This window comes from Saimiri boliviensis, chromosome 9, assembly GCF_048565385.1.
Source record: "Saimiri boliviensis isolate mSaiBol1 chromosome 9, mSaiBol1.pri, whole genome shotgun sequence".
Classification (NCBI taxonomy): Eukaryota; Metazoa; Chordata; class Mammalia; order Primates; family Cebidae; genus Saimiri; species Saimiri boliviensis.
Window position 1 is genome coordinate 79,743,310 of NC_133457.1, and position 15,540 is coordinate 79,758,849.

Consider the following 15,540-nt stretch of genomic DNA (forward strand, 5'->3'; position numbering starts at 1 on the left):
CAATTGCTGCTGGGTTGTAACTAGCCTTTGTGGCAATCAGTGTGGCTGGAATAGTTAATAGCAACAAGCCCATTGCTGGCTAGCATGTCAGCCCTAAATGTGGAGTTTTGGCCCCACATTTGTCAAGAGCTCCAAGTGTGCTGAACAGAGATGGGGCATCAGATTTGGTGCCTATGCCCAGAAAACACCTGAAGAACCCGTGGGATGACTTGGTGTCTGCATAGTTGGTGAGAGGCTCATGCCGGGTCCTGTGCCACCTAAGAGCAAGTGCCAGGCTCCAGGCTATTGGGGCTTCTGAGAGTGGCAGCGTATCTTGAGTGTAATGAGAGAATGAGCCCCATCTATGCTCCTGGCCCTGTTTCTGACCCAATTGCGAAATTTCTTTCTTTCTCCTAGCAACTTGTCCAACCCTTTTATTCCCCACTGCACTTGTGGATGCTTCTTAGAATGTTGCCTTCTGCACCAGCCTCTAAACCATGCCAGTTATCCAGACCACCTCTTGAACATATCCTGCACCTCCCCACCAGCCCATCTTTGACCAGATTGTATCCTTGCCTTGGGATAGATTTGTTCCCTACTCCCAACTCTGCCTATTGCCTTCAGTAAAATCCTAGACGAATGATTCACTGGCATCAAATCCTGCCTCCACTTCTTATTAGCTTTGTGACCTTGCACAAGTTACTTAACCTCTCTGTGCCTTAGTTTCCAAAATGGGGAAAACCATAATACCTATTTTAGAGGGTTAGTATGAGGATTAGTCGAATGAATACATGCAAAACACAGAACGGTGCCTTAAATACAGTAACTACTCAATGCGTATTAGCTCTCCTTGTGTTATTTTAGCCTGGGCTACATTTTTGCACTGTAGTAACTTGGCCATCTTTTGCCTTCTCATATGACATTCCAAGCTCCTTGGAAACGTGCACAAAACGAAGAGTTTCATGACACCAAACTGAAGTCCCAGTTTTGCTATTGCCTCTTTGTATGCCCTATGCTTGTTAAATTCACTTCTTATTATTAGAAAAATATCAAAGATATACAAAAATAGAGCAAAATCCCATGTGCTCATCACAGAGCTTTAACAATGATTAACTCGTAACCAATTTTATCACCTCTATACTCCAATCATTCTCTTCCGTCCTGCCTCAAGCCGTAAGTAATATTGAAGAAAATATCAGGCATAATATCATTTTATCCCAGAGGGGTTTTTTAATAAACATGTCATACACTCATGGAAGGGATGCGTTATTTAAATTCTCTTCAGCCAAGCAGGAATCATCTCCAGGACCATAGTGACATTTTGAACTAAGGATTCCCCCAGTGCTGTGGACTTGAGCTTCACCCCACCTGCCTCCTATAATCATTTCCAATGGTAGTTATGTATTGAGAGCCATTATGATTTGAGTGGTGGCATCATCCAGTCTTTGTAATAACAAGCCATAGTGGGTGAGGATCTTTGAAAATAACTTTATAATTGAGAAGAACCCATTTACTGGTCAGAGTGGACACTCTGTCTTAGTCACTGGCTCCCTAAGGCACGGGGATCATGCTCGCCTGAGTCACTATGACTGTGTCTCGGGTAATTGGACACTTGGGAATTCTTACCACTGACAGTGACAAATTTTATTGCCCTAAGCACTAATCAGTCCTAATTGGAGGTTTTTAGTTGGTTTAAAATTATACTTTCGAGAGCAAGTTTGCAAATGAAGTATTTAAGAGAGAAGACATTTCCCTAGTGTTTTTAGTTTTTTTAAGGAGTATTTTTACAGCACATGTCCCAGGAAGATTTGGCTAGGGGAGATTGTGTTGGGGTTCCGAAAATGAGATTGGGGGAAAACCATTCCATTGGTTATGTTTTTGCACTTACATCAATCAATCAAGGACTAATTTAGTACCTTCTAGCTACAGAAAGGCAGTAAGTAGCCAGCGCACGTGTCACCATCACACTTTCTGATATTCATGCTGACAGTTGGTAATCAATCCTGCTGAAGCCAGACCCTCTCATGGCTCTTCTTAGCACTGTGCTCCAGATGGCCATTCCCAATTCTGTCTAAACCCTGGCTTAATGGCATTCATTTAGTAACTTCACATTCTTGTGTCTGAAATGGTTTGTTTGCTAAGGATATGCTAAGATCTAGGGTTAGAAGTCATAGAGGTGAAACACACTTCATGCGAAAAGTTTTCAGACCTTTTTTATACATTCTCATCCTCGAAACACACACCTCTAAGCATTGCCTGTCATTTTCAGGTTGCAGGTGACGTGGATAGAGAATGAACTGTGCCATCCGACATTAGCAATGATCTTTGCAGAATATTAAAAGTTATTTTTCTTTTCTTTTTTCTTCTTCTTTTTTGCATTTGTACCCAGAGCCTGTGTACCCTGTGTCAAACCCTCATCAGATTGCAGGGTTGGGGAGGTCTCAGGTCAACTTACTAATTTTAGAGACAGAGTCTAAGCTTCCTGTTTACGGAGGCTCTATCCCTGAATATACTCTGGTCATCAAGCTTCCTGTATCAAATAATACAAATGATACTTGCAAAGAATAGTACAAATGTGGATTTGGAAACAATCTGAAGCATGGGGCTAATCTTGGCTTTGACTTGAATTTGAATTGTTTGACCAAGGAAGCCCTTCAACCCTTCTGAGCCTGTTTGCTTATCACTAAATTGAAAATGACAACTTTTGTTTTATCTACTACTTAAAATGCTATGAGAAAAAAAAATGGATAAAGTGCTCTACACATTATATATTTTTATACAACTAATTGAAGTTCATATGTTTTTATGAACTTCACCCAAGGACATCAGTAACAGGGAAACAGTAGGTTTAAAAATTACAGTATTATTTCATTGAGCAAGCCTCACATCTTTATTTCTTCATATCTCTTACATGCAATTAACCATTTAAGCAAAATGTTTACTTGAAGAAAAAAAGAAATCACATTTCTATGTTTAGTAGCAAAAACAGGCTGAAGGAAAATTATACTCTTGGATGGACTTTTTGGGTAGTTTGCCATGGTAGGATGTTTATCCCAAGCAATACTTCAAACCTCTGCCTCTGAAGTATTTGAAAACCTTTAAATACTTCAATCATACTGACTGTTTTGTTGAAAGGGACTCCATAAGCTATTAAGAGGTCATAGCAGAAAATATTCAGAACGCTTTTCAAAAATACATAGACACAGACTCATGGGGCAAAAAGCTTGTATACAACAGTTTCAACACAAAAAGCAAAATCAGCATGTTTTAAATCACCTTGTAATGGGTTGAGAAAGGACTTCTTATTTCTATTTTCTTTTCTCTTTAATGGATTAAAGTGATAAATAATTTCAAGTTTAGCAGAACAAATCAGACAGAAGATTATTCTAGTGGAAGACTGTAATATTAAAAATTCCACTTTAGAGAATGTAGCCACCGAGAAGAAAAAAATCACAATATAATTTACTGAAGCATGAGGATTATTTTGCTGGTGGTAGCCAAGCCTGAAACAAAACAAAGTAAAATAAAACCCCAAAGTCTAAAGTCAAAGAGATCTCCCAAGGCCCAGTTTACCTGTTAAACCAGTCATCTGTGTATCGAGGGTAAGGGTAGGGATCGTTGCTGCTGAAGTCATAACTTGCTTCGGCATTCTGAAAAACACAAGGCAATGCAATCTCATTAGATCCGTAGAGCTGGAGGCACAGTAAAGGGAATGTGCTGCAAGACTTTACATGTTTCTGGTCTTCCCTGGAGTGCTGGGTTAATGTGCTGCACTGGGCCAACCCTTGCAAAATTGTGTTAGAGCCAAAGCGTGTCCCTGGAGCTTTCTATCCTCTCTTGATATTCTCTTCCAGGCTTCCCCATTTCATCCTATTTCAAGCCTTCCAGGGGTGAGCAAATTTAAGCCCTGTGTTCTCCAGGACTTTCTTCATTTTAAGTTGATGTATCCCTTGTGGGTTAATGGATTTCACCTGGAACCCAGGGCTTAGGGTAAGCTTCCTTGATGATTCCTTGGACAGATGGCCAGATGTTCTAATTCTCACATCATAAGTGAGATGGCCTCTAGAGTTTCCTTGCTTCATGCAGAAGGCTTACATCCCGCTTCTTCCTTCAGACTGGCATAGGCTGGTTTCCTTTCCCCTTAAGGGTGTTAAACTCCTGCCCAACGCCCTAAAGGTGTCCACAATTGATCTTATTTATTCACTCAACAAACATCATATGTCAGAGAATTGGCTAAGTATGGGAATACAATGGTGACCTCCCTGCCCTCATGGGGGGACAGACATAAATCGAATAAGCAAACAAAGAAATATACCATTGCAAACTTCAATAAGTGTCCGTATGAACTCTTATGCCCTACAGCATATGGTCAAAAGTGTGCTGTTCTGTGTATCCAACGCCTCCCTTTTCCCATTGAGAATCTTTCCCCATATAAATCAATTATGTTGTCACTTAAACTATCTAAGTGATTCCACATTTTTTTATTTTTTAATTTTTTTTGAGACAGAGTTTCACTCTCGTTGCCCAGGCTGGAGTGCAATGGCGCGATCTCGGCTCACCGCAACCTCCGCCTCCTGGGTTCAGGCAATTCTCCTGCCTCAGCCTCCTGAGTAGCTGGGATTACAGGCACGCGCCACCATGCCCAGCTAATTTTTTGTATTTTTAGTAGAGATGGGGTTTCACCATGTTGACCAGGATGGTCTCGATCTCTTGACCTCGTGATCCACCTACCTCGGCCTCCCAAGGTGCTGGGATTACAGGCGTGAGCCACCGCGCCCGGCCCCGCATTTTTTTTTTTTTTTTAAATTTAACATTTAGGTCTTTAGTTGGTCTGCCTTTTATTCTGGTCTATGATGGCAGATGATCCACCATTGTTTAGTGAATAACCCATTCCTTCACCATTCCCTTCTCTGCTTGCCTGGAGATCCTGATCTCTCTGAAGTTCCTCCTCTCATTCGCCTCTCTTTTGTTTTTGGGGTCTGAAATGAAGACCCCAGATGGCTTCTTGGTTCACAGTATACATTGGGCCAGGAAACACTGGCTTAGAGGTATATTCCAGCTTTGGCATTTCTTGACTTTATGAGTCCCAAGACGTATTTAGGAGCTGTGCTTTATCATAAGGTAACACACTGGTTTTGTGACACACTTGAGTTTGTAAGCCTAATGTAATGGCGTAATGTTTTTAAGAGCAACTCCACTAATTTCATTAATTTTTGTTTTGCTTGTTTAGGTGACAAAGGGCAGCTAATTACCAGTAGTTGTAATAATCAGAATTGTAATGCTAATTTATTTAAACAAATGCTGTACTTGGGCAGGGTCACCCTGAAATATGGTCCAGTTGTTTGCCTGGAGTCTTTTTTTTTTTTTTTTTTTTTTTTTTTTTGAGACGGAGTTTCGCCCTTGTTACCCAGGCTGGAGTGCCATGGCGCGATCTCGGCTCACCGCAACCTCCGCCTCCTGGGCTCAGGCAATTCTCCTGCCTCAGCCTCCTGAGTAGCTGGGATTACAGGCACACGCCACCATGCCCAGCTAGTTTGTTGTATTTTTAGTAGAGACGGGGTTTCACCATGTTGACCAGGATGGTCTCGATCTCTCGACCTCGTGATCCACCCGCCTCGGCCTCCCAAAGTGCTGGGATTACAGGCTTGAGCCACCGCGCCCGGCCTGCCTGGAGTCTTAAGCACATCTATCCTTTATTTCCAGCGTCTGGGTCTTCATTCAACACATGGCTTTTTGAGAGGAGGAAGTCTTCCTGTCTCTACTGACAGTAATTACTGGCAAGTCACCAGCTTTCTGACTCCTTCCCCACTTAGACCCCAAATAGCTTTCATTCACCTTTAAAGTTTAATTCTGTATCTGGCCCACAATCCTTTTCCCTGGGACACCCTCTCAGATTTGGCCTTTCCCTCAGTGACTCCCCAAGCAACATCTGGATTTCAGTTCTTTTCAGAGATACTGTCTTGAAATAGCAACTTACTTGTCTTCCCAAATGCATTCTGTTCTAAGCTCTGAATTTTTCGAGGTAAGAGCATTCTTACGTAGAATGAGTTAGTGGGGTAGGAATATCAAGAGAAACATGAGTTAAAGTAATACTTTTTCTTCTGAGCTTCAAAGCTGAGACTGAAATCTTAAGTAGCAGATTTGGAAGAGTATCTGCTCAATTGGGTTGGTTTCTCTATAGAAAAAATTAAAATTCCCTGAGGTGAGGTGGGCTGGAAATCCAGCAGGAGTGGCCCCTCAGTAGGCCCCTGAGGCTGCCTCTTCCTTCTGAGCTGTGCTCTTGGAGTGGGACGGGGCATGCTGGGATGTCCAGTTTCAGCGAGGCCTAGGACTCAGCCCACGACAGGGGCATGGAATCGCAGGGCAGAAACGCCCCTGTGAGGCTGCAGGCTTGGGGCAGCCCCATCCTGCATTCCCTTGATCCCCACTGCAGAGCAGGGAGAGGCAGAAACATTCTGTGGGAGGTTGAGGTGGGTGAAGACATGATGCTGAGAACCAGCTGGCCTAGGACATTCTGGTGGTTAGGACAATGAGCGTCCAGGGTTTAGGCAGGATCTGGGTGAATTGACCACCGAGGCCAGTGGGAATGGGGTTGCTGCAGAAGCTGGAGTGGCCAGATGATGAAAGCCAGCACTGGGTCCGTCTCCCTCTCTGGAAGGCTGTGTGAGTCTTTTGAAGCTTGAGGGCGCTTCTGGACACAGGGAGGGCAGGGTCAAAACCGGAGCTGACTGAGACCAGGTTTCTATCAGGCTGACAGGGGGAAATGAAGTCAGTGAGAAAAAACTAGAGAGTGTCTGTCCCTTTGTAGCTGCTGCCTGAGTGACTTGCTTCCCAAATTTTCCACTTGGGCTTATCTTTTGAGCTGATAATTATCACTGGAGTCTGTCTGGGTGAGGCTCTTGGCTCTGCTCCTGACTCTGGGAAGATAGTTTGCCCTGACACGGCAGGGGTTGGAAGGAGGGCCTGGAGAGTTCTGAGAGCAGAGCTTATAGCTGAGAACCCTCAGAACTCTGCGACCACTTTTATAACAAGAAGAAAGACCGTGTATTGTCTGGGGTCAAATTGGCCTCTGAATGATGAAATGGATGACAACTCAGGAACCCCAATCGTTTTGTTGCCTTTGGAATTAATTTTTGATGACTAATGCTTAATTCCTTGGGTAACATTCTACACTGAACATGAAGGAAGGCAAACAGTTGTTATTCTTGTTTGGCTGTATGTTTTCTGGCTGAAAATCAAATGGTTTCTAGCAAGGAAGAACAATATTTTGCAAGGGTTCTGTTTATGCTTTTATAGCCAAACCGAGTCATTGATTGATTTGAATTACAATGCTGTCTCCCATAAAGTTATTTGTGTACAGGAATAAGTTAAACTGGCCTTGAATGATACCGGAGTTTTCTGTAATTGCGATTAACATGGACATTTGGAGCAGGTGGTGTTTGGTGAATTTAATGTTCTGGTCACTGAAGCTTGCAGATGTCTGCTTTGTTTGGAGTTCTTTAACTTTTCTGAAATCTTTTTATCGATTTTCTTGCTTTAGAAAAGACTAGCTGTTTAGTGAAAATAATTTAATCTCTGATGATTCAGGATCAAGATGATTCAGAGTCATCATTAAGAACTTGAATTATCATTGTACCATCGCACTGAAAGTGAGAAGGTTGGGTTGATTCCAAGCTGACCTCAGGGCTTCTCTGGGAGTTATTTCTGGAAGAAACTTCTGATGATGGCTCATTTTCTCTTCTAAAAGTTTCGTGCAAGGGGGGAAAAAACCCATCTCTGGTATTTAATAATTCTAGGGCTTAATTTCTGAATATTTGAATGCGTAATTAGAAAGAAAGATGAGACTTGCTGTTAGCTAGAAAGTTTAATAATTACAACTTGGCACTGTTTGCACTGTGTACTTTTCAAACAGATGGCCTGCACCACGCTAAGAAAGGACAGTCACTTGTTATATTCACAGATTCCACTGGCTTTTTATATATGAGGTGCTGTATTTGCCTGGCTGTCAAAGATGCAGGCCCGCAAATGGCACTTTTCAGATTTGGGGCTGGTCTGTTGGAAGGCTGGTGATGACAGAGGCGGGAGGTCTTGCAGTCAATGGTGGCTGTTTCCTATTGCTTTTACATCCACAGAGAAGCTTCTGAGGCTCTTGAGATTGCACCTGGCCCTGGCACTGCCATCCATACCCCCAAATCTGAAATTTAATGCCTCTGTGATCAATGCACTTCCTTTGCTGGGCCGCCCTAGACAAATACGTCTGCAGGTACCAGCTTGGCGTAGGGGGAGGAAGAGAGGCATTCAAGTCAAACAGACTTGGTTTTGAAACAAGGCTGTTTTTGACCTTGGAAATTTTCTTATTTTTTAGAAATTGTAGTTTCTTCATCTTCAAAATGTAGGTGGTAAAACTGTTACTACTGGGTTGCTGTGAGGATAAAATGAAAGAAGGATGTAGGCTGGCAAACAGGTTGCCCCACGCAGCATGGGCAACGCCTCGCCTTTGACTTCTCCTGTTGTGTCCTCTTTCTTTGATCACGTACAGCAAAGGTCACAAAATGTGGTCCACCGGCTAAATCAGTCCACAGCCTGTTTTTGTAAGTAAAGTTGTATTGGAACACAGCCACATCCATTTGTTTATGAATTGCCTGCTGCTGCTTTTGCACTCTAACAGCAGAAGATAAGGAGCTGTGACAAAAACCCGCAAAGCCTAATGTATTTACCATGTGGCCTTTTATTGGAAAGAGTCTGCCAACCAAAAGAGTCCCTGACCAAAGTCCTAGGCCTCTTGGGCTCCCAGGCTGCCCTCTGATAACCCACACTATAGCATCTTACTCAGTCTTTGTCTTTCTGGGCAGATCTCTTTGCTCTGAGACATACATGCCCCATACCCCGTTCTCTCCTAGGCGGTAGCTGCTGAATTGGGTATGAACTAGTCTGACTACCTTGTCGGGAGTTTCAAGCTCGCTCCTCCTGCATCTCATGCTAGTCGAAGGTGGGTTATGAGGCAGATACTGGGCTTCAGCTCACCGGGTACAGATGGAGGCTGAGAAGAGCTTTACACTGTGATGATGAGGAAGTACCACCATGGTTTCTGCCACTGCACTGCCCACCACTGGTCACTGGCAGCCCCTAGGGGTTACCACCCTGCAGTTCTTCTGCTTTTTCCCCCTACGAGTGTCTTGTTTGTTGCCATGGTTAGAACATTGCCCTTGGCAGAGAGTGGCAGGTACTTGCCATAAGAAAGAAAGCTAATGTATTTAACACGGACATCCACTGATGTGGTTGAATAGATATTTTTAGAGTACTGAGCGGCAAACTCTGTGGGCCAACTACAAAATTGTGAAAGTGGTTTCTGTAAACAGTGCTGTAATATACAGTTGTGCAGATTGTGCATTGCACTGGGGTTCCTGCCCACAGGGAGCAACTAGGGTCTGCACTGGACTGACTGACGCCATGTGCACCACCTCCGTACTCCAAGGTCGGGGAGGCTTTAAAAAAGAATTTTCAGCCCAAAGGGTCTACTTTTTGTTCATTTGTCCACCCATAAGGGGGTCCCTTTTCTAATTTGCCCAGAGAGAGAGTAGGGTGCTGTTTCGCAGTTCACCTGCCAGTAGGGAATGTCATTTTCAATTTCACACAAATGGCACTATATACCTACTAGCATGTCCAGGAACCCTGATGAGACACAAGTCCCTATAGTTGTACTCGTATACAAACCCAACCTCAAGGAAATTGCACCACAGAAGACAAGATGTCTCTTGTGAAACATCAAATAATACAAGACTTGAATAACATCTCAAATAACAGGAGTTTATGATCACGACTACAATGTGGTGTGTGATCAACTGCCAGTGTAATTCCACAGCTACAGGAACTCAGAACAAGAAACTGTATTGCATTTGTCCTTTTATTTTGCCTTGCTACTTTCCCTGAAGGCATTTAACCAAATAACCCAGCTAGGAGCTGTGTAACAGTATTAGCTGAAATTGCACTGTGCTCATGGACTAATGAAAGAGAAATGAGCTTCTTCAGATAGACTCTCAAACTGCAACCATATTGCCCTGGAACAAAGCTCATCTGTATGGAAACTGAGAAGCAAAATAGCCCAGTCCATTAGAGCCTAAAGAATTTTGCTATTGCGCCTGCTTGCATCTAATATGGTCATGGCTTCATGTTCCCAACTGTGCCTATTTTGATTTTCTTCAAATAATTCTCCCACATGCACTGGTTTAACGATAATGTTCAGCTCACTTTTGACTGAAACCAACATTAAAGAGATTTATGTCTATATTAAATCTGGCTGTAAACTTAATGAAATTTAACATTCCTCCAGCATTCAAAAAATTTAGGAAAAGATACATAATCAGAAATTTGTTTGAATCTTTCTTCCATGCTCCAAAGGCTGCCAGAGTCATATATTTTTCCAGTGACAAAGTGTTCTCTCATTGTGGATTTAACACTTTTTTCCAATCACTTTCTTATTGCTCTTGGAAATTCTAGCAACTTCTATAATCACTGAAGCACTCTCCAGATAAGAGGAATGATATTATTTAACAGTCAGGCCACACAGGCGTCACCTTTCCCCAAGCTGTGTCCTGGGTGGCTGGACTTTTTTCATTTTCTTTTTCTTTTTCTTTTTTTGAGATGGAGTCTTGCTCTATTGCCCAGGCTTGAGTGCAGTGGCATAATCTCAGCTCACTGCAACCTCTGCCCCCAGGGTTCCAGTGATTCTCTTGCCTCCTGAGTAGCTGGGATTACAGCCACCATGTCCGGCTAACTTTTGTATTTATTTTTTAGTAGGTACAGGGTTTCGCCATGTTAGCCTGGCTGGTCTAGAACTCTTGACCTCAAGTGATCCACATGTCTCAGGCTCTCAAAGTGCTGGGATTACAGGTGTGAGCCTCTGTGCCTGGCCAGTATTTTCCAGAGCTTAAGTAGCTCCATTCTTTGGCCTTCATTGCCACTGTTATCAGCAGACTTGGGAGAGGTTCTAAGCACTAAACAGAAGAGAAAATAATAACATTAATTACTAATGGCTAATAGGGTGCCCCAATTTAAAGATGCCTTTGTCTTTTTAAAAGATGTTTAAAATCTCATCTTTAATTGATATTTTCCAAAACTCTGTGTGGGAGGAGAGCAGCTGTATTGCAGGAAGGAGTGAACAGTCATTTTAAGTAACAGCTGAGGCAAATACCTCTGGAGGGCGTCTTTAGAGTGGTCTCTGCCTGTCTATGTCTTCTTGCTTGACTTGCTATTTTAGAAGGCCAATGAAGCGTGTACTAAGCTAGATGGAGGCTGATTCCCCACATGAATTTTAAGAGCTTCTCTAAAAGCATAAATTCCTGGGGCTGACCTGATATATTAAAAAGAAGCTGCCATTCACTGTAATGAAGCTGTAAGAGCTGGCTCCAAGATAGGTTCTAAAACTTGGGTGGAAAAATTTACATCTTTATTTGCACTAGCCACAACCTCAAACCGAGCGTTTCCTTCAATTACGAATGGGAAGTACAAACCACAATATCATTAGCAGTTCCTGTGAGCATGTCATCAATTGTATTTTCATTACACATTAGGGTTGTTGCAGGTATGCTAAAAAGTATCTTTTCAGCACACCCCATCTGCCACTAGATTTTGTTATTTGATGCATTAATAAAGGACATATGTTAGCATCTCACATATGTGTAATTTCAATCTTTTGATAACTATGTCAATTTAATAGCATTCCTCGATGCCACAGTCTGAATGTTGGTGTCCCTGCAAAATTTGTATGTTGAAATGTAATCCCCAGTATTAAGGGGTGGGGTCCTTGGGAGGTAATTAGGTCATGAGGATGAAGCCCTCATGAACAGAATTAGTGCCCTTATAAAATAGGCCTGAGGGAGTCTGTTTAACCTTTCCACTATGTGAAGATGTGCAGGAAGACCTTGCGTATGAGGAACAGGCTTTCACCAGGCACCAAATCTGCTGGTACCTTGGTCTTGGAATGCTGGCCTCCATATCTGCAGCCAATAGATTTCTGTTGTTTATCAATTACTCAGTCTATGATATTTTGTTATAGTAGCTCAAACAGACTAAAAGACTTGATTACCTCTACATCTTGTTTATGTATTTAAAATATTATTTTGAGAATGAGGGGACACGGGTGCTTCTGTTCATGGTTGGTTGGTGTGGAAGTTGGCACAATCTCTTTGAAGAGAAATTTGGCGATATCTATCAAAATAATAATGAATGGACTGTTTGACCCAGCAATGCCACCTCTAAGACTCTACCCTAAAGATGTACTTGCATATAAATGAAAGATGTATGTTTAAATATATTCATTCCAGCAGTGACTGTAATAGTGAAAGATTAGAAACAACCTAAATCTCCAACACTGGGGATGAGTTAAAGAAATTCTGGGGCACTCATAGGATGCAAAACTCTGTGGCTCTGGCAAAGAATGAGATATGAAACTGGCAGTGAAATCATTCCCAAGGAATATTGTTAAGCAAAAAAGGCAATGTGTAGCATCGAGTGTTTAGTGGGCTCCCATTTGCATAGAAGAGAGGGATGAACTTGATGGTAAGTATACACTAGTTCTGGGAAGAAGCACCTGAGTCTTCTTATGGTGCTTTGCCTTGAGAGAGGCGTGAGGTATAGGGTGGAAGGAAGGCTTAGTTTTCCCTCCGTTACATTTGGTGCTTTTTTTTTTTTTTTTTTTTTTTTTTTACCATAATGATATCAGGTAACACATATTGAGTGCATATTTTATATAAGGGACTCCTAGATATTTTGTATGCGTCAGCTCATCCTTATGATGTCCTTATGGGGTATAATCCCCACCCTATGAGCAGGGAAATGGAGGCACAGAGAGGTTGAATACTTTGCCCCAGGTCACACAGATGATGAGGGGCAGAGCAGGGATTAAGATCAGGCAGTCTGGCTCCAGAGGCCTGTCTTCGAAGTGTGCAATCTTGCTTCTCTGCATCAGAATGATATTTGGCATATTCTACTACATGCACATTTAAAAGAAAAACAAATACCTAGCAAATGAAAAAGAGTGAGTGCATTTATATCCTAGAACATCAGTGGATCATTCTGCTTAAATCTAAGTATATAAATTTAGCTAGTAATTTAGCCTCCCACAGAGGGCTACACTTCACTAGAGTTCTAGGGGAGCACATGTCTTATTTTGTATAGTCGATTCATTTTTTTAATAACATGGTTTTATTTAGTGACTTCTCATATCCAAGGTTGATGTAATGCCTTTGAGGCCTAAACCAGCAAATATGCCTCCAGTAAGAAAGTTAATTCTCCTGATTTCAGCAGCAGGGTTCAACCTGTTTCTTTGTTCTCTGTTGATTATGTTGTTCGTTATACAAGTAGGATTTTTTTTTTTAATAAAAATCATTCTTTACATAAGACAAATAACATTGATGACTGAGTTCCTCAGAATCTGAAACACTTCCTTTTTTTCTAGGGCCTCTTCAACACTGCCCGGTAGCCTCTGCGTTTCTGAGTACAGTCTGACAGTCATTGGCTGAGAATGCCATGAGATGCTTTCCATGTTAAATAACATGGCGCTGCACAGCAGGACTGTGGCTCCTCGCAAAACACTCCTGCAATCCTTCTTACTATGCCAGTGACAAAGCTCAGCTAAGTGCTCCTGTGGCTTTAACACCTCCCTATACTTGTTAATCCTTCTTCTTATCTGACAGAGGCAAGCACTGGCAGGCAGATACACCCTGCTTCAGTCGCTTACTTTGCATTTATTTTGACAGTCAATTCTACTGATGTCATGGGATATTAGCTATTTTTCTATTTGAAATAGTGATTTGTAGTTTCCCTTTAAAACACTATTATGTTAAAAAGTGAGTCGATGTAAAGAAACGTACTAGGTAAATAATGACACCAATAGTAAAAGTTTCAAAGGTGTGTAGAGACTGATGGTTTGGGAAACACTGGAATAAAGTAATGGTAAAATCTGGGGCTTTGACTCCTCTAGTTATTAACAAAGTCAGCCTTAAAAGTGGATCAAGAATTAAGTACTTCTCTGGGGGATTTGAAAGAGTGATGAAAAAGTTGATCTGTCCTTAAATACCCAACCTGCCACTTGTCATTTTGACATTAGGGCTGTAATCCTTTTCATTCTATAGACCATTGGCTTCAAACATTTCCATTCATTCACGCATTCGGCCAATCACTTACTTTTTTCATTGAACAAACTGATTGACTACCAACTATTTGCCCCCATTGTGCAAGTTGCTATTGCAGAGGAAGATGCCCTTAGCTGGGGTATCTCATTAGCCTTTATGAGCTAATATATTATTATGAAAATTTTAATAGCACCTTTAGTTATCAGCAAACAGTGGTTCCTAACTCAAGTTGCACAAGAGAATCACCTGGAGAGCTTTTAGAAGTACAAATACTTATGCAATTCCTAGATTCTGATTTAATTGATCTGAGGTGGGGCTTAGACATCAGTAGTTTAAGAAAAAAAAACACAACAAAATCTCTTTAGGTAGTTCTGAGGTATAGTCCAGATTGAGGACCACTGAGCTAACACCTTTGTTAATACCTCATATCCTAGCCTTCTTGTGGCTTAAAGTGTGGTCTGTGTACCAGCAGCTCTGACATTACCTGAGAACTTGTTAGAAACTCAGAATCTCAGGTCCCAGCCCAGACTGACTGAATCTGCATTTTGTTTGTTTGTTTTATTCAGGCAGGGTCTCACTCTGTTACCCAGGCTGGAGTGCAGTGGCACGATCACACCTCACTGCAGCTTCCAACTCCTGGGCTCAAGTGATCTTCCCTCCTCAGCCTCCTGAGTAGCTGAGACTACAGGTGTGTGCCATCATGCCTGGTTAATTAAAAAATAAATTGTTAAGACAGAGTTTCACTGTGTTGCCCAGGCTGGTCTTGAACTCCTGGCCTCAAGCGACCCTCCTACCTTGGCCTCCCAAAGTGTTGGGATTACAGGCATGAGACACTGCACCCAGCCCACACCGATTCTTTTATTTGTGAAATGGGTGGCACGTTTGCCTTTGGTTCCCTGCTTCTCCTTTCTGCATCCATAGCCTCCCTGTTATAATCTTTTCTTGCTTTCTCTCTTTCCCTTCCATCTAAAGTCTTCCACAGGAAGAAATTGATTTTGATAAATCATTCACATCTTGGCAGAAATACATTGAGACATTGCCTTTCCCAATATTATCTGCTTTAACAGAAGTGAATGGACATTGAAACAAGTTAGTTCAATCTCTAATAGTAAGGAATGAAGGGTGTTAATTTTGGGAGTGTCAAGAACTTCTTGACATGTCTCAGACCAAAGTTCTTTCTATGGAAAAAGTCAGCTCTGAGAACAGAGTTGTCACAGTGGATTTCTTTGGTTCTGAAGGAGAGGTCGAATGAGCCAATGAAAACAAAAGAAACAAGACAACGTGTGTGACTACTAAGCATAATATTATTGAATTTTTGTGCTTCTGGTAGTTGAGGGCTGCTGGAGGGATTGATTCTGCAAGAAAGAAGAGCAAAAGTTCAGCGTGGAGGGTTTCCTGCTGTTAAACAAATTTTGATGAATATTAAGGT

General features: G+C 42.1%; 1 protein-coding gene across 1 annotated transcript in view; it reads right to left on the reverse strand.

Moving 5' to 3' along the window:
- PCSK2 (proprotein convertase subtilisin/kexin type 2) overlaps positions 1-15,540 on the reverse strand; it is a 250,070-nt gene that overhangs the window by 58,807 nt on the left and 175,723 nt on the right. The window contains exon 6 of the mRNA XM_003933180.4: positions 3,553-3,629. Within this exon, the coding sequence (XP_003933229.1) occupies positions 3,553-3,629 (77 nt within the window). The remainder of the gene's footprint in view (positions 1-3,552; positions 3,630-15,540) is intronic.